The sequence below is a fragment of the Sphaeramia orbicularis genome, chromosome 14 (assembly GCF_902148855.1).
Source record: "Sphaeramia orbicularis chromosome 14, fSphaOr1.1, whole genome shotgun sequence".
Taxonomy (NCBI): domain Eukaryota; kingdom Metazoa; phylum Chordata; class Actinopteri; order Kurtiformes; family Apogonidae; genus Sphaeramia; species Sphaeramia orbicularis.
The window spans coordinates 25,076,550-25,103,036 of record NC_043970.1 but is presented as its reverse complement, the minus strand read 5'-3'; the positions used below and the strand labels follow the sequence as shown (position 1 = coordinate 25,103,036).

The window sequence follows — 26,487 nt, the reverse complement described above, 5'->3', positions numbered from 1 at the left end:
TTGCGGATGATAAACAGATCTGGAAACACACACAGAGCGATGCTGCTCACCTCCACCTGAAAATCCAAATGTGATTTGAGGTGGAGGTAAAGAATAACCTTGCTGGAGCTTGGAAGAACTCAGTGATTTGTTCAAAGACACTTCAGCGGTGTGGTTGCCCTTCAATTTATGAGCAGACTCCATAATCCGTCTTCTCCTCACCAAAACTGGCCTCATGAACTGTTGAGATAGTGTTCTTTTTTTTTGTTTCTTGTTACAATCCTATTTCCAAAAAAGTTGGGATGTTGTGTAAAATGTAAATAAAAACAGAATGGACTGATGTGTAAACCTCATAAACAAGACAGCATAGAAAACACACCTTTTCTTTTTAAGATTTGTGAATCTTTACCTCTGAGAGACTCTGCCTGCTATTTCAACACCCTATCATGTGACTGACTTGTCAACCTAAAGTCATTAAATGTCTTTTACTTTTTCAGTCTTTTCTTGCCCATTCCAATTTTTTAGAGACATACTGTTGCCATCAGAATGATTCAATTTTTTTTAATGTTTGTCGGAGTGTTTTCTATGTTGTATTGTAAATAAAATGAGGTTTGTAAATCATTGCATTTTGCTTTTAATTTACATTTTAAACAGCCTCCCAACTTTTTTGGAACTGTGGTTGTATTAGCTCTAAAGATTTATGTAACACTATTTTACAAAAAAAAAAAAAAAAAAAGGAAAAAGTGTTATATACTTGTACAATTAAATAAAATATACAATTTTCTTGACAACCCCAGCATCATGAAGTGCAAACCCTCCACAGACAACACAAAGCTGTATACTGTGACTAGCGACAGTAGTGTTGTGATGTATCGTGGTGAATGCTGGGAAAAAAAATAAAAAATCACTGCCTTTTAGTGTAGTTCTCAGTGACAAGAGTGCAGTTTCTTTTGTAGCTGAAGTGCATGGCGGCATAGCATCAAAGAGGACAAACTAGACTCTTTATTGAAGAGTGGCCGCACTTTCAACCTCTTCTTTGTACTCCTTTCCGTGCACTTCAGCGAGAAGGAAACAACCCGTATGCAGCAGAACTGATCTAAACTCATCTTGCTTCCACACAGACTTAAAAGAATGTCTTATACTTTGCTCAGACGTATATAGTTGTTAAAGGACAACAGGAAAGGCACATAATAAGGAAAAAGACTAAATAAAAGAGGAAGGACTAATTAGAAATCTGCCAGAATAGATAAGGTACAATGTTTAAATCCGTTTGCTTATGAAAACACAGAAACTGCTCGGTGGATGTGACAATATGTGGATTCACAACCCTAATACCAAGGCAGTTTATGACTTAAATAGAGAGAGACAGACAGGGAGGACACAGATGTCTGACCTTGCAGTGGTGCTTATGTAATGGTCTGCTTGAGTGCATTTAACTGCAGTGCTCCTTTCCAACCTGGGATCAGCAAAGGCAACATGTCTCTGCAGTCCAATCTCCTCTAACATCAGGTCTGACACTCAGAGTGTATGAAAAGGTCCTATGAGCTCCGAGTGAATCAGTTGTTATGGTCCTGCCTGTGTGGTCCCTGTGGAGCCAATCATACTAATTAAACTAGACTACTTAAGCCTCCTCTCATTAGTGTCCAAGTAAACAGCCTTAATTTTTTATGCATTTTAATGCCCATCTCGCAGTGCCGAGGGTGGCAGCAGAGGGGACAGATGAATGATGAAGGGGGGTAATTTCAGGTTTGCGTGAATGAAAGTGAGTGCATTAAGTGTCCTTTCACCATTCAGGTTAAAATATATGTCTGTGGATTTGCTCTGATCACAGCAACTGGCAAAGACAGACACTGACTCAAATTTGCTACTGCAGTAATGATGGATCTTGGATGATGGTAAAATTAAGATAAAACATATTATGCTGGTAATAATGAGAGGAAGCAGCTTTCATCGCGCTATTTCACAAACACGATTTTATAGCCAAGCCGAGGCACTTACAGACTTCATTATATTTTAGCCAGCCCTGCTCTCTGCAGTTACACAATCTAGCGCTGCTCCAGATAGCAGGGGCAAGTAGGGTAAAATGTTGCATGACCCAAAAATAGCACTGCAACATTGGCTTCCACACCGTGATTGGTGCTGTAAACAATGTGCCCACATAAAGCAAAGCTATGTGCAAGGGTCATGCGCTATGAGTGGGTAATATTTTCACATATATGGTTGTGTATGTATGCATGTGTGTGTGTCCATGCATTAGGGAAAGGGCGGATGAGAGCAACTGGAGAGCTATTAGCACAGTCAGCAGGAGGGAGGGATTGAAGGATAGAGGGAAAGGAGGGGGCATCTGGGTAAAGACCTAGCTAGTACCTAACTGACTGGGCTTGGAGCTTTCAAACAGTGGGTGGTATCAAAACAACAGGCAGTAGACACAGAGCTTGGTCTCACAGACACACATATTGTGCTACTCTGCCCGTTTCCATGTCTGTGCACCTCCTCTTTTGTCCTGCTGGTTTTCAGCGGTGTCCAGTTATGGTTGCCATGTACCAGCCAGAGAAGCTCAAGTTTCATTTCTAGACCAGCAGTTCAACAGTCAAAACATAATGAGCTTTAGTGTTGCCACTCTGCCTCTTACAGCAGCTCATCTTACTCCCCACAGGAACCTGGACTGTGGGTCTCTATGCCAGACTGTTTCTTGCTTTAGTGTGGGCGGATGTGTCTGCCGTCCTACGGTGAGTTAAGACCTGGGCAAATAGGATGAGCCTTCTCTTTTAGATTCAGGGAAAAGCCAGCCTTGCAGTGTTGTTGGTGTCAAGGTGCAAGAGATAGTGTTTTGTAGAGAGAGGCGCCGATACACAAGAAAATACAAGTGCATGTGTATGAAATACGACTTATGTAGGTGAGGTTGCAGTTTACATACACCTTGGCTTAAAGTAAATTGGACTTTTTCATTATACAACATATAAAAAAATCACTTCAACCACTTTCACATATCTCAAACTTTAACATACTGTAAATTTCTTCAGCCTAGATACTGTATTTTGATGTAACCTTGCTCTATTGTAGCTTGCTCCACATGGGATGTGACTAAAGAAGGGGTGTCAAACATACGACCCGTGGGCAAAAACTGCCGGGATGAATTAGTGAAATGCAAAAATGACTCTGAAGACCTTAACAGCCAACGGTGTCAAACTCATTTTTGGTCAGGGGTCACGTACAATTTGATCTGACCAGTAAAATAATAGCATAATAAACCTAAAAATAAAGAAAACTCCAAATTCCAAACTCTAAAATTTTAACAATATTCTGCCTGTTACTAAATGTTTTGTGCACCTGTAGATCCACTGTGATCTATAATACACATGCATACATGATCATTTGAGGCATAATATTGTTAACATTGCACTTATTTTTATGGAGAAATTGCAGTTTATTCACATTTGTTTTTGCAAAAGGATAGTTTGTAAATGTTATATTTTCATAATTTAAATTTACTTTTTTTGCACTAAAACAAACATTTAATTTCTCATTTTAACATCCCTGGACTAAATTGCTTTTCTCATTCTTTCACTAAATCTTACAGAAACACACCAATTCAATCAAAATTGATTAAACACTTATGTATTTAACTGAGAGAAGTGCATTATGGGTTTTGTTGCATTAATGTGACTAAGCTAGTGAGTTTAATAATGCATGTTTATAGTGATTCCTCAGCACGCAGTTAATCAGATTTAGCCTGCAGGCATATATGTATTGTGTTTTACAACTGCTGTGAAGTCATGACACCTGAGAAGGAATTCGGATCGTCTCCCAAAATCTTTACTGCAGGAATAACACACATCACAGATGATGAGCTCAGAAAGACAGAGTGAAAAATCAGTGTGAGAGGACTGACGGTAGTATCACAGTGGGTTTGCACAGTTGTGTGCAATATTTTGTAATGAAAAACTCAGTGTACTTGTTCTAGGTCCTGTTGCTTTTTGCAGCTCAACACATCACCTCTCTTCACTGTGTAGTTCAAAACAAACCGGGCTCAGTACGGCGTCCTGTTAGCTGAGCACTTCTAACCCACTGAGAATGTGATAAACTGAATACAACGAAAAATCTCTGAAATCTGATCTCACAGAGTACAATATAATTAGGTAAACAAAACTAAAAAAAAAAGGGGATATAGTGAAATCATATGTTTGCATTTGGCCAAGGAGTATGTAAACTCCTGACCTGTACTCTATGTGCATGTGAGCATGCTGACATACCAAATATAAAACAATACAATAATAAATAAAAAGCAAGGTGGCATGGACCTAATGAATCTCTTTCACTCCTCTATTCTGTCTGTAGGACTGATCCAATGAGACTGTAAAACATCCAAGCACCTTCTGTAGTTGGACTACACCTACCTTTCAAACCACTGCAGATCACTTAAATCACTGTTACACTTTATATCACTGCCCTGAAGTATGTAAATACAATCAGAAGTCTCTATTTACAGTATTGTACAGGAAGCTCTTTTAGAGGTAGTTCTTTAGCAAGTGTCTTTTAGATAGGCCTGTAACGGTACACAAAATTTTCGGTTTGGTACGTTTTCGGTTTTGAAAGCCACAGTTCGTTTTTTTTTTCGGTTTGGTACGGGAAGAAAGAAAACCCCTCAAAATGTCTTCAATGCATTTATGAATTTTTGAACATTCTTCCACAAATTTTTGGAGACAATAGAATATAGAAAAACAGGAGTAATATAATTCTGCTGCTATAAATCAAATAGAAAATAAAATATTACTAAATGTATTTTAAACATTAGTATTGCACTTTTCCCTGATAGGTCGTTTTGAACAAACAACAAAAATCAAATCACAGTTCTGTCAGTTTACATTCTGCATTAAAATAACAACAAAAAAATTCCATATGAAGTGCAACATTAAGAAGAGGGCAAACTGGTATTCTGTTTTAACAAACTGAAGAGCAACACTGGCAAATAAATTAACCTAATTATTTATTTTAGGACAGCGAAAAAACTCTTTAGGACACTTTGTGTACTTGTGTGTGTGTGCGCAGGGTGCGACCTGTCAAAAACACAGAGGGGTTTTTTGTTTTGTTTTTTTGTCGGAGGTGCATGGGGGGGGGGGGGGGGGGGGGGGGGTACGTGGGGGTTCGGTCCATAGCTAACGTAACTAACGCTGGCGTGAAACAAAAGTGAAACTTTACATACTTTCAACTCCTTTCCAACTTCCAACTCCCGGGTTCTATTCCTCTATTATACAGCGTGTGTGTGTGTGTGTGTGTGTGTGTGTGTGTGTGTGTGTGTGTGTGAGTGAGTGAGTGAGTGAGTGAGTGAGTGAGTGAGTGAGTGAGAGAGAGAGAGAGAGAGAGAGAGAGAGAGAGAGAGAGAGAGAGAGAGAGAGAGAACTAGTGTCAGTGTTTTAGAACTACCGTAGTTCACAGGCAGCAAGTAACGTTCGTCTTCTCTTTCCTCATTGTGGTCTTTCGCCTGAACCCGTAGTGATCCCAAACAGTACTGTAATGATGGTGGAGGGTCTTCAGTCTCTTCCCTTCAGGTTCACATCATATTTGTTGTTTTTTTTAACCTTATGGCAACAGCTATTTCATATTTGGGTCATTGTGCGCTAGCTCCATATGTCCGTGTGGAACTTTTGCGGATTTAAAGTTCCTCATCGAACAGCGTCTTCCGTTCCTATTTCTTTTTCTCATTGTACTGTGCCGTTTCAGTACAGCTGTGTACCGAACCGAACTGGTGTGTACCGAAATGGTTCGGTTCGGTACGTGTACCGTTACAGGCCTACTTTTAGAGTATATATACTAACCTTAATGTCAACCTTGTTACTAACCCACTGTTTTGTTTTGTTTCATTCTGTCTGTTTTTTGTCTTCTTGTGCTGTATGTAAAGCTGCCGAATACTTGAATTACCTTGGAATTGACAAAGTGTGTATGTATGTATGTATGTATCTATCTGTCTGTCTGTCTGTCTGTCTATCTGTAGCGAAACAACATAGTGCACAGCAGTCGTAGCCACAATGTCCGAGTATCACAGACAAAGCACACTTAAATGGATAGATCGGAAAACAGTAAATGGAGAGCAGACCTGATCTGGGAATGGTCTAACCCCATGACCACATACACAGAAGTAGACAGGGCGTGACATGCAGAGCTGTTCACTGACGTCAGAGCAGCAGACTCACTGCTGTCATTTGGGAGGAGGGGTGGGGGGGTCATGGCCTGGGGAGCTCACAGAGTCTGTATGTGTGATGATGATGAGGATGATATGTCTGCGAGTGCATGCGTGTGAGGACATCACTGTGGAGACGGTGAGTCAGAAACACACACACAGGCAAAGAATAGCTCTTGGTAAAGCCCCTCCACCTTCTTTACCCTTCTGCTCAGCCTTGGAGACCCACTGACTGTGCCAGTTTATGCCCGTGTGAGGATGATCATTCGAGTATGTGACGAGCGAGATGCGTCGTGCATGGCGGTGCGAGTGTATGCTGCAGCGACGCCCCTCATCAGGCCCTACTTTAAGGCCTGCGACTCACAGAGAGCCCCACAGACCCATTGGGCTAATGATCAGCCTTGGCAATTAAAGCCGATCTGTGAGTCAGTGTGGCATCAGGAGAGCCATCTGCTTCCAGCCCTGTAGCGCTCGCTCCGGCCTGTGGGAACACTTGCTGGGGTCACAGCTCACCCAGCTTGTAGGGACGGTCACAGGATCTAAAGAACTATCTGATGTGAAACTGTACTTCAGTGGAAACCTGTTCTGCCAATTGCACGGCTTCATGTACCGCTGGTGCTTCTCGTGAGTGCAGTAAAAACATTAACAGAGGGATATGTCTTTGAGAACACAATGTTGCATGCACCCATGACACAGGTATGGTGCTCATCAGCCTCAGGCCAGTGGTTTTTTCCACCTGCTGAAGCACTGATGCCAAGAAGTTACTTAACTGAAAAGGGAAATATAAGTCTGAACATTTAAAGGAGCTTTGGACCTGCCATTGTTGACTGCACTTCTCGCAAAGTACATCACTATGCACACAAGAGTTAATGAAGCCACGCAGAATAGAGTTTCACTCGACAGGTTGAAAAGGCGCTTTCATACTTTCAATTAGTGAGATAATACACCCTCCTGTCTTCTGTAGAACACTGCTACTAGCATGGTGTGCTGTCTGGATGCACATAACGCTACAGTGATAGACCAAACACCGGCAGTCAGCTGTGCTCAAATCACAGGAGTTCTCGTTTGATGTATACAATTTTTTTGTTTAATGCTGATTCCAATATTGTAACCAACTCAGAAAAGACAACACTGATCTGTGCACACTTTCAGTATGTACAGGACTTAGACCAGGGGTGTCAAACTCATGTTATTTCAGGGGCCACATTACACCAAATTTGATCTGAAGTGAAATGATAACTTTATAATATATAAATAATGTCAACTCCAAGCTTTCCTCTATATTTTAGAGCGAAAAAAGTAAAATGAGGCGATGAAAATATTTACATCTACCAACTATCCTTTAAAATAATGTGAATAACATGAACAAACTGAAATTTTTTAAGAAAACTAAGTGCAATTTTAACAATATTATGTCTCAGTTTATCATTTACACATATACATTACAACTTAAAGATCACAGTGGATCAACAGATACACAAAACATTTAACAACAGGCAGAATATTGGGAAACTGGCACTTCAGACACTTCAAAATGTTCATACTTGTTCAGGTTATTCGCATTATTGTGAAATGATAGCTTGTTTTAGAGTTAATACAGTAAAATGACATGAAAATGTTTACATTTACAAAGAAAAAAATTTGGAGTTGTGAGAATTTATAGATTATTGTGATAGTATTTTACTGATACGACCCACTTGAGATTAAATTGGTCTGTATGTGGAACCTGAACTAAAATGATTATTATCTTCAGTGTAATTTTTGCATTTCATAAATTCATCCAAGGGGCCAGACTGGACCCTTTGGAGGGCCAGATTTGGCCCCGGGCTGCATGTTTGAGACCTTTGACTTTAGACAGTCAAGGCAGATATAATGTTAACAGAAGGGAAAACTGTTGGACTACTGAGAAAAGCTAAAAATAAATAAATAAATGAAATCTTTCCCAGCAATATCAGGCCAACAAATATATGCCAAAAATATATTCTACTCTTTACTTTACTCCATGTTTTCAAAAGCTTCACTTTCAAGTTCAAAACTCTCCGTGGTCAGCTCTGGCACCGTCTTATCTTCCAGCATCAGACTGGTGCTAAACCATGGGAGGCTAACTGGTGTTTCAGGCCAGTGCACTGATGTGACCTCTGTTGCATATGCTCGGCTGGCTTTGCCCCATTTCACAGAGCCGTTCAGCCCTCAGGAGCAGTCACTATCATACCGAATGCACAGGTCAGCAGCTCTCTTTCCCTATGCCCCACATGCTGAGAGGACAGCTGCACCTTGTACCTTTGTATTTCTCTCCCACAGGAAAAGAAGGGTCAGAAAGTCAGCAGCCTTCTTTTCAACCTCGTTCAGACATGCATAAGGCAAGATGCACCTTCACTGGACCCTTGTTCAAGCAGCAACAGCTTTGACACTGTGTGCTATTTGTATCTAAAAACCTTACGTGTATTTTCTGCATGAATTCCCTGTTTTGCTAGGTTTCATCTAAAGGTGGAAAAAAATATTGATATGAGGATACACTTTATTATTTCCTCTTGTGCTATCGATACACTGGTGCCAAATATTGATATTTTTATTAAAACAGGCAGGCGTTCTAAACAGATTCCCCTGCCAATTTTACTTCACAGAGTTGCTTCTTTGTTGCGTATTAAAAGATGCACTCAGTTAAGTCTCTACGCACTTTTTCATCTGACTTGTCAAATTCTGTGAAAGTGACACCCCTAATGCAGAGAATAAAACATTTATTTTTTGCCTCTTTACGCCTGTTTTTTCTTCTTTTTCTGCAGTTACATCACAGACGTTTTGATATTTTAGATGATTATTTTGTAATGTGTCAAGTTTTGCAAAAAATCGCTCCGTCGCAGTATCATTTGTAATCATGGGCAATGTGTTGTGACAGCATCATATGATGTGTTATTCTGTGATTCCCACCTGTAGTTTTGTCTCGAGGACAACACCATACAAACTCTTTTATGAGTTTTAGGTGTTTTTCAAGAACTAAAGAAACCCAGACTTGTTGCTTACCCATCAGCGCATCGGATGAGGTTTAAGTCTGAAGAGTGAGTACGACTTAACAAGAATGGATGTGGGCAGTTTTGGCACCCAACCACGTCATCTTCTGCACACGGGACAGTCTAAAAGCCAAATATGCCACCCTGCTGGTTTTCATATTCAATAGCAGGGGAAGCTGTAGAATCTAGAACCACCTGCAGAGCTGCGTCTTGTTTACCTTCATATCGAAAGAGAAATATACTCCACGCTGATTTAAGGCTTTTGAAATGTCATTCTCCATTGCTTAGGTATGATGGAGTGTGCTGTTCTGTCACAGAGATGGCTGCTGGAGCTGGAGATACAGAGGGACGGAGACTACCACAGCGCTATCCCACACATCATATCTGCTGGGAAAGAGATCTGACACAGTTGAAGTGTGTGAAAAGTGAAGGATGTGGCAGCAACATGGGAAAAACAGATGGAAAAACCAATCCACCGAGTGCAACAACCCCACCCGAGGTCTAACACACGCACACTGGTTATTATAATGTGTTTATGAGAAAAAAACAAAAAAATGTGTGTTTTCTGCTGCAGTGAGAATCAGAATAACTCTGTATGACGCTGTCACCGTACGCTAGCTATAGTAACACCGGTGTCACGATACAGCAAATTCATTACCCATTACAGGACAATTACATATGATACAACCTGATGTCTGTGTTGGTTTGGTCATGGTTCATAATAGTTGCTTTTCCATTGACCCTCAAATTGGGTGAACATAACTTGCACATAAAAATTAGCCCAATGGAAAAAATGACAATTTTGCCAAAACTCTTATTTTTCGATTAAATGTTTTTGTGCTGGCAAGAGGTGGTTTTCCAGGCATAGCGCAAATGGTACATCGCGCAAAACTGCAATGGAAAGACCTTTTTCAGCAACTAGTCACGTGAATTAAAAAAAACAGATGTTGACGGACATTACAACAAGAGAAGAAGAAGACTTTTAAAAGAAACATGGCATGGTATGTGTGGGCACACCAGGAAACCCAATCATTTTTTATTTTAGTACAGGATAGAGGGGTAATATATAATAATAATAAATATATCTGTAAATCAACACGCTATTTACATTCTTCGCCATGTTTATGGAATGACTTCTTGTGTCGTATTGCGATAATAAATAAACAAATCATTGCATTTGTGATTTAATGGAAAAACCGACAAAACACACTTCTGTTTATTCGACATTTAGTAAATTTCTGTAAAGTTTTGGGCATATGTCCAATGAAAAAGAAATAATACTGAGTCTCACTAATGAAGGGGGTTGAATATTTGGCAAAAAAAAAAAAACCTCCTATACTCCGTCTTTAGCTTTGGTTACAACATGCATTTCCTGTGGCATCGTTTCAATAAGCTTATGTAACGTCACATCATTTATTTACTGTAATTTTCTGACATGTTACTGAATCTAGACCAACTGCAGATCATAACACTGCCCCCACAGACTTGTACTGTAGGGACTAAGCATGATGGGTAATCACGTCATCCACCTTTCCTATCACACTGATGTTCCTCCTCACTCTGGAACAGGGTCAGTGTGGGCTCATCAGACCACATGACTTTATTCAATTGAAATACAGTCTGATCTTTACGCTCTCTATCAAAATGATGGTCGTTTAAAGAAACATTAAGCTAAGATTGGACACTTTTTCATACACTGTTCCATCTAAAGATTATCAGCCAAATATCAGCTCTAGTTTTTAAATTTTCTGTAAAAATAATAATTAATTTTATTTATATAGCACTTATCACAGAAAGAATTCAAAGTGCTTTACGATAAAATCTGAAGTAAAAAAAACCCAGGCAAAAAATAAAATTAATAATAATAATAATAATAATAATAATAATAATAATAATAATTTAATTACCCATTACATTATTAATATTCCCTCAGGTTCAATGTGAAACATGGCAATGGATATCACTGATATAGTATTGAATTGTAATTTATGATTGAGACTTACTTTAAAGGCTTTTCAACAATGTTTTGTGATTAAGCTGGAAACAAGTTCTAACTGATGCGGTGAGTAGCTTCTCATTTCTTATAACACATACTGCCCACACGAGCCATTAGTCCAAGAAGTAGAAACCATTAACTTCTAGCACTGGTATGGTCCAATATACAGTAAACGTGTTGTGTGATTCAGTGTATTCCCATGTTAATATTTCCTCCTTCCCTTAGTTTTCTGGCTGCAGAAGGTAAATAAGCTTTTTTTTTTTTTTTTCTTCACACAAATACAATATTCCTTTAGTATTAAGGTGACTGCTACCTTAAAACTCCCCCGCCCCCCTCGTCGATCCTCATTGCATCCTAGCTACACTTACCGCTGCTCTCTCTTCTCCTTAATCATCCTTCCCCTCGATTCTTTTACTACTTAAGAGGCTGACTCACTGGACCTGAATTGCTGTTTGTCTGTCATGACATCTGGAGTAGTTGGATGACTGAGTGTTATGTCTTTCTCTCACTCAGTCTGTGCCTCTCCCCTGATGGGACCCCACTAACATCTTCATCCCTGGTTTTTCAGTGTAGCATAATGACCTCCTAGCAGCAGCCCTAATGGAGCCATAATGGTCATTTATGCCAGGGGAGGCTCTGAGGGCACGGCTGTGGAGGCAGCGAGTCGCACAGGAAAAACGGGAGAGCGGAAACGAGCCTCTGCTGCCTCCATCTCCACCCTTCCTTTCCATACATAGCTCCTGAATCTCAGTCTTTCTATGAATATGCCAATTTAGTGTGTGCGGTTTGTGTGCGTTCAACTGTGCGATCATGTGTGTGTAATGAAAGGAACTAATACAAGAGCGGTTAACAATAGGAAGTACAAAATGAATGTATGAGTGGTGTCCCCCTGCTATTGAGTCACAAAAAGTGTGTGCATAGCCATACTACATTTTTCTTTTTTTAATTACATTTTTCTCACACAGACAAGCTTCTTATTCATGCATACATCATACGCACAATACAGGCTGCACGACTATTCCCAAACCTCTTTGCTCTTTTATATTTGCTGCCACTGATGGCAATTATGTGTGGGTAAAATTACAGTATATGTAAAAAAAAAAAAAAAGACAGTGCTTTACTTGCACTCTTCCATTGTAACCATTTGTTTTTAACAGCAGTATCACATGCTGCAATCTCAGCCTTGGGTTATATTAAAAAACACCACAGCTTAATGTACTACAGTGTACGGTTGTGATGTTTCTATGCACTCCCACTAGATTATTTTCAATGCCTTCATCATGTGACATCCTCCAAACTAAGCACCTCATGTTTTAAATGCGGCATATCTTGGGATGTTCCCCTGGGCACTCCAAGTTGAATAATACAAAAGTGCATTTATCATCTGGCCGATGCTAATTAGAATGTTGCATAGAAATGGGAATAATGTACAGTAATGGCCCTTATGCTGTTTGCTCCAGCTTCCTCTATTACTCTCAGCAGCTGTGTTTTGGGTTTATGCAGGAAAAATACTGCATCCTATCTAACGCATTAGGGATCTTCATATAGACTTTAAAGGAGGTAATCATCATTCATTCTGTTAACCTCACAGATGGAAGAAAAAACAGACATGGCATGAATGCAAGGACAGAATGAGATGCATGATGATTCCCTCTGGGTGGAAAAAAACCTGTGGTAAAGATGTGTTTACTCAACTCACATTACAGAGAGATTTACCTGATGCTAAGAAGAAAAAATGAGCCAGTTGAACCCCTAAAGGTGGTTTTGACGTGATACTTTGATACTTAAAAATTACTCCCTTTATCTGCTGTTGAATATATGCAAGTGGTTGAAATAGAGACAAGTGTGTTAACATTAATTAAAAACATAATTTCTAGGATATCTGAAAAGCCAACTGTTTTTAACTGCACTATCTGTGGAACAGCTGCCTCTTACAAGTCTGAATCCTCTAAGAAGTGAGGTACCTTTGTACCTAATTTGAATATTTTCAACATGAGTTTTTATTTTTTACTTTGTTATTTTCTGCTGCTTTCTGCCACATTCACACCAGGGCTGCTCTGGGATCTAACAGGTGAGGTACTGTGGCATCCTTTGTTTTCATTTGTACTTCATTTTGTAGCTTTATGTTATTTCTGATGTATGAAAATTATGTTCAGCAATGTTTTTTCCTACAGAGTGCTATATACTACTATTATTTCACCTAAATTTGCCTAAATCAGATACGCTGATTCCAAATCTGAAAACATCTCTCCAGCATGTTTGGATTATGAGTTCTGTTCAAGTCAGTTTATAGCCATTAGCATCATATCATACTAGAAATTTTAAAATTCAGATGGATTTAAATACCTGAAAGAAAATTTGATGATTTAATGAGGATGATTGGCAAACTCATTGGTGGTGCTGTGTTCCCCTCAAAGCTCATCTCTCTAATGAAAGGAACAACCTGGGATTCATTTGCGCAAGCTGAACAAAATTTTCTGGGCAACATTAGAACCATATGATCATCTAGTTGAGGACATACTAAAAGCAGATGATCAGATGGATTGTAGAGTATCATTCTAAAATCATTTTCTCTACTCCCTTTATTTTTTCCATTCAGTTTGGTGATCTAAGTAATGACCATGGTGAATAATTTTGTGAAGATATCTCTGAAATGGAAACCAGGAGGAACTAAGTACACTTCAGCTGAAACATCATGACAATTACTGTTGGTTCCTATAACAGGAAACTCACAAACTACAAGCATAAGAGATGGTACCTGAAACATTTCTGAACAATGTTGGGGCTCTGCTACTTAGGTTTATTCTTCATTGGTACTGATACTCACATCTTTGAGTAAATTTCACTAATTTACCAAATATTATCCTCAGATTGTGAATACACAATAACAGTAATTAAGTAACAGTAATTTACAGATGATCAGATGGTTTTCCTCCATCAGCAGAGTTTTGTGATTCTAACACGTACAGTATGTTTCCCAGCTGTGATTAACCCATAAAGACCCAAACATCCCCCATCGAACAAAATCATTTACTGATTTAAACTGTTTAATACATGTTGATTAACGAATCCTATCAATTCATGTGAATAATTGGTGTAATGTACAGTTATTCATCATCAGATTGACCCATTTGGACGTTCAGAGGCTCCGTAGTTACCGTGGAAACGCTATCATTTTTTACAACATTGACTCACCAGTAAAACCCATGGAGTTGGATCAATGACAGTGGATGACAACACTTGGTTTAGGTTCAGTTAATGATATATTTTGTTGAAAAAGTCACGTTTTCTCCATTTTTGTCTGTTACTGATATTATGACAGTGAACTTTAATCTGAGCTTGTATGAAAATCCACATGAACAATGAATTAAATACGCAAAAAATATCTGATTTTTATTGAAAAAATGCAAAATACACAGGATAATATTATAATAAATGGTAATAAATCACTTTAGAAAGGATAAATAGAGAGAGAAAAATTCATCTGAGAACTGCCACAAAAGTAGCGCTGGGTCTTTATGGGTTAAATTCTGCAAAAACAGAATTTTAAGGATACCTACCAATAGCCATCCAGACTGAAAACTGTACCCAGGTACCCATGTCCACCTGCATCATCAGCCCATGGAGTTGGATCAATGACAGTGGATGGACACACTGGGTTTATGTTCAGTTAATCATAGATTTTGCTGAAAAAGTCACTTTTTCTTCAGTTTTCTCTGTTTTTGATAAAATAACCCTCAACTTTAATCTGGGCTTTTATGAACATCTATATGATCAGTAAATTAAACATAGAAGAATACATGATTTTCACAGGAAAAACTGCAAAATAGAGAGGATAATATTATAAGAAATGGTGACAAATCACTTAAGAAAGGTTAAATATACAGAGAAAAATTCATTTGGGAACTGCTATAAAAGTAGCGCTGGGTCTTTATGGGTTAAACATGAGCAGAACACTATTTATATTCAATCTAGTTCATGCTGACAATTTTATTAACTGGTGTCAATTTTGCACAATTAACCATTTAACTTATTTCTTTAAAAACTTCATGTGTATCTTAAGTACTTTCTAACGTGTCTGGTTCTTTTCAGACAGTGACACTGATATCACATTGGAAACCTGATTTTTCTCAAGTGTAAAATTCTTTCTATAGATTCAGCAACTTAAAATAAACCGAAGCTACATTATTGAAGTGTCAACTTTAATTCTATTTACAGTTTTTATTATACTTGTCATCTATTTATTCTGTCTACCTTAGCCTAAGTAATAGCGATGCCTCCATTACCGGCCTGATCCACTCTGCACTAATCTCTCAGTATTATAGTATACAGTTTACATGCAAATGTTGTTTCCTTGGAACTCCACTAGAAACAAATACTCCCTTTGAAATTGTCTGACAGAGAGGTCTATACATTACAATACATAACATACATGTGGCCGCCATCGATAAAAATCTAATTCAGTTAATTCGGTATAATGGCAAATGATAGGTTAAACCATGGGTGAGTATATAAACTATCTGCATGGTCAGATACACATGGGGTTTTTGTTTTCATGCTTATTCACTGCTCGTGAGATTTTGAATTAGACTCATTAACATTTCTCTGGGAATTCACTGTGTTTCTGGGCAAACATCGCCAGTCGTTAACTAGAGTTTTACATATGGGTCCGATCAAGCGAAAGTGAACATCAACATGAAAAACTAAATTTGCACATCATTTATCAAGTGCGCTCATTTTTTAGCTAAAGATCTCTATTTTATGGAACTGTTACCCTTTTTAAAATACCACTTGTAGAAAAAAGTTACAACCGGTTTTAGTGATTGTACTTTTTACACCATAGTCATAGCTCGAATTTGACGCTAAAAATTATACCTAAAAAATTTTAAAATGTATTCAGTCTGTTGATTATATAGATGACTGCTAAGTTTCAAGTATTAGCTCTTCATTATTTTGTGAATATTATTGATATTTATGAGTTTGAACATTTGTGAGTTGCTTAAAAGGCCCTGCCCACATGTTACCACAAAATGCCAATTTTGATTTTCAAGTTACTTATAATTCAGATATTTGAGTGAAACTTTCAGAAAGTAATGGTCTTTTCATACATTTTGGGTGATGCATACAGTGGTAAAGAGTCGTCCATGTGTTACTATGGCACATGTTACCACATTCAATGTCAATAAAACAGAGACTTTTCAATATTTCACTCCCAAATTAATTGTCAACATAGTTTGACATAATATCTAAAAGGTTTTGTCCTACTTGATATCAGTTTCTATTGAGAACCACATGTTTTGAATGTTTGCGTAAAGCTTAAAAAATTGATGTCGCTTCAAGTCCACGTGTTACCGAACAGCAATTTGACATTTTTCACCTAAAAATTTTATCTCCCCAAATTTTGCAATACATAATGTTAAAGTGCTCATAAATACCTACTCAAATATGTATAATCAGAGTTCCAACATATTTGAAATTTCAAAATTCCACACTTTTTCCAGACCCTAATTTTCAGATGTCTGGGTAAAAAAATTCCAACCAGCCAACCAGTCTTTATATTTGGGATTTATGAGCCAGTCATCAGAGCATTTACATCTACCCATTATGAGTTCTGCCAACGATCATACAAGGCATGTTGAATAGCTCGCTCACCAACAGTGTGTGGACATCACCTGTTCGTCAAAGCAGCAGTGAAACTTGACGACACCTGAGCGGGCCTTGAAATGGGTTGAAGGAGAATAAGAGCAGAAGGCTGGGCTGGGCATTCAACTTGTCAATCTGCCCAAATGTTTTCTGGGATGCAGTAGCCTACTATATGTGCTCTCACACAAACATTTTAGCTGCACTAGGAAGCGCCTTAAAAAACAGATCAATCCATTTCTTTTTTTTTAGATATTTGTAATTTCATGTTTTAGAAAATAAAACAGTAGTAACAGTCTGGGAAACATGAATATTTTTCCATGCACTTGTCTATTTTCCATACTTTTCCAGACCAGGAAATTTGTAAAATCAAATTCCATACTTTTCCATACTTGTGTAGGAACCCTGTACAATGCATGCATATAAGTCACTCTGCTTACATGACGGAGGCTGTTGAACATGAAATGTGTCCACGTGTTACCACTTGATCAGACCCATATGTCATGACTGTGACTTTCTTTTGTTCAGAATGACAACAGATTGATACGTATCATACTTGAAGGTAAAGGCAATAGCATCCTCTGCAAACTCCATGACATCTACGTGAGAAACAATAAAGGTGTTTACATCCACACAGAAAATAGCAACATGACAACACATAGCGGTTTCCATATCTCAAGTCCCATTTGCATGCATACATTACAGTCTCCTCTGCTTATGGGTGACACTGAGAGGCCACTGTTTGCATCAAGGTCCTTTATCAGCACAATCTAAGTGTGTCACAATAAGATGAGGCAGAGCTGACTGTCACAACCCATTGGATATGATTGTGTCACAAAGTCTCCCTCAACAGGCTCCTGCTACTAACAAACGAAACCAATACAAAGCAGAAAAAAGACTTACTTTATTGTAGGAACAAAGAATCCAGCGATTGAGTTCATAATTACAAAGAGAGCCATACGTTGGCTTGGAGCTCTGATGAGTGCAACAAAACAAAGACTTGTTTTTCGCGGCATGCTGCTAATCATTTGTAACACCTTCCTGGTACTGGTAAACATCGCTGTTGTCTTGATTGTCACTACACATCCAATGTGCAGTATAGTGTTTGAAATTCAAATCAAACTGCTGTTCAAGCTTAATGCTAAAAAGATGGCGCCACCAGGTAAACAGTCTGTGATTACTGCGATACATATAAGGTGCAGCTCAGGTTGAAAAAGTGAGCAAAAGTCTGAGATTTGTCTGTCAAACAGTTCATTACTCTCGCAGCTTTAACAAAGTGTTTGGATTCGTCTCCATTAGACTGGAAAAAAGGGCAAATATTCATAAGATTAAATTAGATTTAAACATGAGCACAGATTAGTTCTATGCACTTGTGAACAATGATTTCTGCCCTAGTGCAGCTTGTAACAGACGATTTGTGCTCATAATTGTTTCATTCTTTTTTTTGAAGCAATGGAACATACAGCAAACCAACATGCAGATTAATAGACTTTTTACTTGCAGCAGCTAAAATGTAATGTACAAAAGTTGCTAGAACAGGCTACATTTGATTAACTAGGGATTTTAGTTAAATCCTTGTAACATGAAACTGTTTTATTTCTTAGCATTCTTAACTATTCACACCAGATGGAGTTCCTTGTCTACAAAGATTTTTGGTCTTTTTTGGCAACTGGAGTTTCATTGTGTTTTATTGGTTCCATTTCAGACACTAATAATTATCTCTTTGCAGTTTTCAGACACAGTATGCCATTTATCTGTCACACTGCTTCCTTGATGGTTTGTGTCAATATTTACTTTTAAACCCATGGTAAGTAATTACTTTCTATCAACCTAAACAATAATAATAATAATAAGTAGAACTAGATCTTGATCTAGTGTGGGATTATGGGAGTTCATGTTTTTACTACCATCTCAACTGAATTAGACAGTTAGAATAGTTCATAGTTCATAATTATTGTAATAGTTCATAAAATTAACAAATGAACAGATGTATGAATGGTTCTTTCAGTTGGCTTAATGAACCACCATTCCACCACATTTCAGATTAGAAGCAACATCATCTTAGAATAGAACTTAAAAGGATGTTCAGAGATAAATCAGTTTAGGCTACATATGATTGTGATGTGAAGATGATTTATTTTTAAATACTGCATCACTAAACCAAGTATCAATTATGCATTTTAATCATTTTGTTGTTGTTCGGCTTGTTTTGATGTGGTATGGGATTGTAAATGATGTAAATTGTCTACTTTCATGTTATTCAATTTCTTACTGATTATTGTCAATAATGAAATCACTCGTTTTGTTCTTTTTTATGATAATGATTAGTGTATGAAGAAAATAATGTACTTTCACTTTTGCACTTTTACTCACTTTTGCTCACGTTTACTTTGTAATTACTTTCATTTTTTCATTTATTGTTGGTTGTTGTCAATAATGAGATGTCAGAATGTCTTGTTTTTTTGTGTAGACCCTAGGAAGAACAGAGGTTATTGTGGTAATAACTACTGGGAATGTGAAGTAAATAAATGAATAAATGAAAAGGAGCAAAACTGAGTTGAAAACACAACACAAATTTAATATTTTTAACAGAAGTGTTCAAATTGAAAGTGAACAAGACTCATATTCATTATTTTTGGTAAGTTTTTTTTTTTTTTCGTTATTTTTATTTTCTTTTTTTTGTTGTTGTTTTTTTTATAAAAGCCTCCTGTGTGTAGGTGTGGTAAATTTGCTACAGACTGTTAATACAGTGCATCTGGTTCTTCTTATTATTGAATGTTATAGTTCAAATGCCACTGTTGTGTCCATATCAAATAGATAAATATATATGAAAAATATTTTACAAGTGATAATAATTATATGATTAAAGAAAAGTTAAAACAGTATGGATTTACTGTTACATTATCAATCAAACACATCATCACATAAATCAGGAGTAGATGATAAAGTCTATCATCACATCTACTGATCATAAAAAATCAAATAAAGTAAAAAAAAAATCTGCTTTCAACACCAGTAAAGAAATATTTATATTTGATAGGGATCTAATCAGAATGATTATATCATAAATGGCAAATGTATTTTAAGATACTGAAAATACTAACCCAACCACTTATCTCTGGTACACCTCACTGTCACCATAAACTAAATCTTCAGTGTGTTATTTTGCTAGTGAAAAAAATATTTAGAGCTGGAGGTGGCATGAAAACTGACAGAGGTGTAATGCCGGTAAAAATATGATGTTAAATCAAATGAAAACGTTAAGATTAAAATATATGTATACATATATATATATATATATATATATATATATATATCTATGAATATATATAACACAACCTTTGCAGGTATTTTAAGGTGAACATATTCCATATTATACATTTAACCATCTCAACAACAAATTATTTATTCGCAGCATCAGTGTGTTCCTTCAACGCCTCAGTTAGTTTTTGTTGTTTTGGGAACTAAATGGCTGTCTCGCACGGAAAAGATTTGGATGAACTGCTAACAATCTGATTTATATCATCAGAACACTGAACATCTGAATTAAGTGCATCACATAGTAATGAGGTTTTCATTTTGTAAGTGACTAATGCAAACCGTGCAAACAGAGCCAGAGAAACATACAGTATGCGATCGATATTAAATGCACTTGTTAATCAATGGAAGTGTTGCAGGGACCAGGAAGCTAAGTTGTCAGTTGGTGTTTAACACTCTATGAGCTGATCTCTGCTTTTTAACAGTGAGTGCTGTGTTTTATCCTTTTTGGCTCAGCCAGTATATATCTCACTTCTGTTTTGGGTTTGGTTTTCTTCACTTCAACCCTTTTTTGGTTGCAGGGATGTCAGCTTTGGTTTCTCTTTCCTTCTGTGTCCTATTGAGTTTTCTTACTTAATTCACTGTTTCATCACTGATCAATGTTTTATCACTGTTTTATCTTGACAATTGAACAATTGCCTAACCTCTTTTTTTTCCCTGCTAACATTGAACCCCTGAGGTTTACTGGGTGTAAGAAAAGCCTTGAAATGCTGCCCACAATTTATGCCTCTTAGATACAGCCTGCTTGTTCCCAGTTTCATTTATTTATAGGAGTGTTGCTCAGTGTTGTGTACAGTGAGAAAAAGCTTTTGATCTTAAATTGGGGATGCTTTCCACATCTTAGTAAGGAAGGACACTAGTCAATATTTGGCCTGAGGTTATTTAATTTGGACAAGGAGTTTGATTCATACATTAAAAATTCCAATTACCCTGTCAAGAGCTGAGCGAGCCCAGAGGAGGCTGTTTTAATCATACAGCTTTATCAAACTCTTTAAATTGAGTTTAACATGGACAGAATCATACATTTAGCCTCGGGGAAGGTGATATCCCTTAATCTGTCCTAAAGAGTAAACATTTCAAAAAATCCATGTTTAACTAGAATTTATTTTTATGGAATAAATACTGATCGTTGCTTTTCCTCTCAGCCTCATCCCTCTCTCAGTTTGATTCAACTTTTTGGGATATCTTCACAGAGTAAGAAGACTGGATAAATACTACAAAATGGAGAGATGTGCCAAAGTAAAAAAGCACATTTGCTGCTTCTGTTTGGACATGTCTTTGGCCTGGTATTTATATTCCTAAATTATGGCATAAAACAGGGGAAAAACACTCAGAATTTTCTGAATATTCTATATTCACCCTCATGGACAAGTACTGCTGCTTCTTTCAGACAAATAACACTGTGGTCAAGAATAAATTTATCATATTTCTGATCTGCAGGTGGTCACAGCTGGACCTCCCGTGTTACCATTCCTGAATCTATTTCAAAAAGATATTACAGAGATCTGAGCTGCTGTCATATATTTCCCATTCCATCTTATCAGTGGCAGGAATGATGTCTGGCACAGCAAACAAAGTATGTGTAAAGTCCTTAAATAAAGCATGAAATTGACGGGACGCCTGTCTAAGTGAGGCACCTCAGAGGCACAGGCAGCAGACAGGTACAGCTGCTCACATTCAGTCTGCACGCCTTTCATTTGGACTCCCATTAAAGTGCCCGGCACTCTGAGTCAACACTTTTAATGCAGAAAATGACTTCATTCATTTTCCATTATAAAAAAAAAAAGAAAAAAAAAAAAGAAAAGAAAAAAAAAAAAAACACATTTTAAAATCTGCCTACACAAAGTGCTGCTTATTTTTCTGCTTCTTCACAGATGAATTTGCATACATTGAGGCATGGAAGACGAAGGACTTCCTCCATTTTAGGCGTTTGGTCATGGTAATGTTGAAGTATGGGATGAAAAGAAGTAAGCAATTTACGACGCTATACATCCGCTTTGAGAAGCTGGTTGAGAAATCCGAACACGCAACGTACTTATAACGCTGCAGATTATTTGGTGACTGACGTGTATATTCATGAGCATTTATTTTTTGTATGTGTGTTTTTATCTGTATGTGATGCCGGAGAGGGAGTAACAGAAATCAATCAGCTGAATCGCTGATACGTTAGAAGAAGTCTTAAAACTCACCAGGAAACTGGTAGCTGTAGCTGGGTGTGAATCCAGTGTATCCACGGCCATACGTTGCCACAATATTAGGATAACCTAAAATAAAGAGCAAAGAAGTTAAAAAGATGAGAAGTAGAGCTAGTTGGTATAATATAAACAGATATCAGTGTGGAAATACAGAACCCATTTCAATGCTATTGCAATACCTTGGCTACAAACGTATAAAAATCTATATTGTGTAACAGGTTTTGTCATGAAAATACTGAAGTTGTACTTTTTTCATAAATAATCTGAATGTTACCTCAACTTTTAAGTATATAATCCAGTCTTTCTTTGTTTCTTTTCTTTTCTTGTCTTTCATTTATTATACTGTCTTTATTGTCTGATTTTTTTTTTTTTATAAGTACATACTTTTTTTAAGGGTATTTGGATAAGCTATTTTTAGGTGCTAGTTTTTAATTATTGTCATGTTATTGTATATAATGTGCAACTAAACTAAACTTCACTAAGCTAAACTAAATTAAACTAGAGTTACTAGTAAGGTCTCAGTTAAAGTAAGATAAGATAAGATAAGATAAGATAAGATAAGATAAGATAAGATAAGATAAGATAATTACACCATATGGACTAAAGTATTGAGACACAGGTGTTTCTTTTCTAATAGGTACATTGATGGTTATAAACTCTATGGACAAAAATATTGAGACACATTATGGCTACAGCTTGTAAGATATACCGTTCATGCTGATTTGAGATATAAACATCAATATTTCCTTAAAGTTTAATGGGAGATTTTTCTTCCTAAGTGAGATGTGAAGAAAGTACATGGCTTTTTGTGGTATAAAATTATTATTTACAGTCAGAGCATGAAAAATATTTTAGAAATTTAGAGGTGCAACATTTAAAATCATAGTCATGGATAAAAAAAAAAAAAATCAATGTTGAGAGAAATGTTGTAAAAAAAACCCATCTCTGAGGCATTTTGGAAGCAAATATAACATATTCAAACAAAACTAACCAATGCAATGTAATGATATTTATCACAATACAAAACTATATTATAACACTTGTCATTATTTTTTTGTAGTTAGAAAAGAATGTCAGAATACTTTTGTCCATATAGTGTACGTGCAATTGGGGCTTTGTTTGGAATATGACAATAAGTGCAAGAACTGATATTTCCGTGGATCATCCCAGATTAATAGATGAGCTCCAATGCCCTTTTTGTTAAAATGAAAACAGAGACAACCATTATCCCACTCAAACATACTGAATGAGATGATGACACATTTATAGCTGGAAAAGATTAAATCATTCATGTATTTTATTCAAGTGCTAATAGTTTTGATTTGATTTGATTGAGTACATAGATAAATTAAAGACACTACAGGGTTAATGTTCTTTTTCATTTTTATTCCATCTGTGTGTATATATATATATATATATATATATATATATATATATTTTTTTTTTTATATATATATATTTATATATATATATATATATATAATTTTTATTTTGCATATATAGAAACACACACACACATACAAATACATATAGTATAGCTGCTAATCATCTATACAAACATACTATATTTGTTGCTATACAATAAACTGCATCATTAGACATTTAACATATCTTAAGTACAGGCACAGGAGCCACAGTTCCTGGATCAGGTCTTTATTAAGGGATAATATCCAGGCCAAATTTATCACAAGATTCTAAATAGCCTGAACTAGAATCACTGATAAGATCCTGAACAAATAATAAGGCTCCTGCTTCTTGACTGTCTATATGTAACTCATTTTTATTCATACAACCATAAGTTCTCAGACATTTTTATAGCTCAGTGTAATAACACTTTATAGCAGGCGCCTCGCAGTGACGTCAGTGTCTGTTTATATTCTGTACATCTTTAGCCTCACAGACAGGTTCATATGAATAAATGTGTGGACACAATTTATTTTAAAGATGTCAGGAGTTGATAATAAAATCACATACACACGCAAGGAGATTAAATAAATAGAGGCTGGAATTAAAGAATATTCTCAAATTTCACATTGGAAACATAAACAACTAGGGCTAATTTAACCAAAGGGAATATAATATGATGATGTCCAGTTTAGTGATGATCAGAATCTGAGTTCAAATTGACATCAGGAAACGAGCAACTGAGGCTTTTGAGTACCCTCCTTTTTCTGTATTCATTACTATCCAGTTATCCACTTATGCACTGGCATTTTTGTCCTTTTAAAAAGACACTCAGGAAAGCTATACTCTGCTAAGTGGATTAAATTTAATTAAATCATTTTCATTTCAGTAATGCCTGTCAAACACCTGTAGTACATTCACACAAAGAAGAAGATGAGTATTTGGAATGACTGAAAAGTTGAAAACACCAGGTAATGTTTCTGGATTTAATCTGTGGTTTAATATGAGTGAAAATGTGTATTAAAAATCTGAGCAACAGTTCAGTAGCACTGTGACTTTGCAGTTACATTAACGTATGAAATGCACAATTTAAATTAGGATCCTACATGTACATCTGCAACAAACTAGTACTCTACAGTCAGAATTATTTTGTTAGAGTTAATTTTTAAAGAAAAAGTGCCGTTAAATAGGTGTGTTGTACTGCTGCTGCGGTTGATGAGGATGAATGTGATATCCGTAAATCAAAGTCTGTAATGGAACAGCCTTGTTTACAAGTTATACAGTCCCTGATGTGATGAGGAGCTGCACAAAGGCCTAAAGAGGATTCAGTGTCATTACAAAAATTTAAGAGTAGCAGATGCATTGTTCATCTGCTGTCATGGTTCTTATTACAACCACAGACCCAGCAGTTAATTAGCTGGACAGTTTTCAGACAGAAGCAGCTGTGGGCAACATATTGAGATACAGGGTGTGAGGGAACAGGCAGGTAGGAAGTAGGATTGTGACAAAACAAGAAATTTGAGATGAGTGGGTGGGTGAACAACTAAGCCTGTGTGTGAATCACAGAGAATTTGAGCACCATCAAAAAAGTAAACATAATTAACCCCCTAATTACGGTATATGTCTCATTCTTTATCTGTCTTCCTCGAGCTATTATCACCTTCAACCATAAGTCTGCGCTAAATTACCTAATAAGAGGAAGTCCTTTAGGCCAGGAATGAATCACTGGAGTCAACCATGATAACTCTTTTTCATTGTGTGTAAGCTACACCCCAGAAACTGACCTCGAACACCTCTTTTAGTCTTGTGTGTCTTCAGTTCTTGTTAAATATGTAGTACAGACTGTTACTTTTACGCTGTAAATCCACTATTCAGACTGCTGGCTAATAGCAATTAAATGAAACTAGTTACTCAATTCGAGTGCAGAATTAAACACTTTCTAAGACAAATTTATGTTGGACTTATTTATGTTGGACCACACGTGCACCTGAATCCATTTATCTACATCAGCAAAGTGGACTAAAAATGTTTTGCATGCATGCATATTTGCATGTGACTGTTTGTGTGAGTGTATGCAGGCTTTGTGTGCATGTGTGTGTATGTAAGCGGGCATGTGTGTGCATGCTCTGCTCTGTATGCCTCAGAGCCTGTGCCAGCTGGAATCAGAAAGGTTGACCTTGGTCATAAATATCTAATCAGTGTTTGCTGTCCATGAAAAAGTTCAATTTATTCCTGACCCAATGGGAAAATGCCTCTCTCAGGCCCTCTCCCCTCTCTCGCAGACAAAAAGAAATGCAACTCTGAGAGGCAGTGAGGGGAACCGTAACCTAGTATGGATGAAGTAGGATGGAGGCTACACCGGAAAAAAATAAAATCTTCATCAGCGGCTGATGAGAAGTCATCACCAGGAAGCCACAGATGGATAGCTTTCACAAAAGCCCTCACTGTTTGTTTGGTCTGAAAAGAACTGTTATATGATACGATGAAAAGCTATTACAGACCGCAAAATATTGGATATTATGTGTTTGATACTGTCTTACTGTCAAACACAATAAATGCCAAACTGAAATTGTTGGCTTAGATACTGAAGCACCTCATACTGCCTTTTTCAACATTTTTTGAAATGGCAAAGCCATTTTCCCAGTCTGATATAATGCATTAAAATGCATCTCACATGATAAATGAAGAATTTGCAGCCAGATGTGTACAGAGTGTCTGAGGGGAGAGCTACAAAGAGGAATATAAGAGTGTTGAGAGAGCAGATTGAGA

General features: G+C 37.0%; 1 protein-coding gene across 8 annotated transcripts in view; it reads right to left on the bottom strand.

The window, feature by feature from the left end:
- The window catches only part of msi2b (musashi RNA-binding protein 2b), a 286,607-nt gene that overhangs the window by 42,627 nt on the left and 217,493 nt on the right, over positions 1-26,487 (bottom strand). For all 8 annotated transcript variants that reach the window (XR_003937356.1, XM_030154788.1, XM_030154784.1 and 5 more), the window contains exon 10: positions 22,309-22,383. Coding sequence is in view for 7 of the 8 variants with exons in the window: in XM_030154788.1 (XP_030010648.1) it covers positions 22,309-22,383 (75 nt within the window). In the remaining variant the exon portion in view is untranslated. The remainder of the gene's footprint in view (positions 1-22,308; positions 22,384-26,487) is intronic.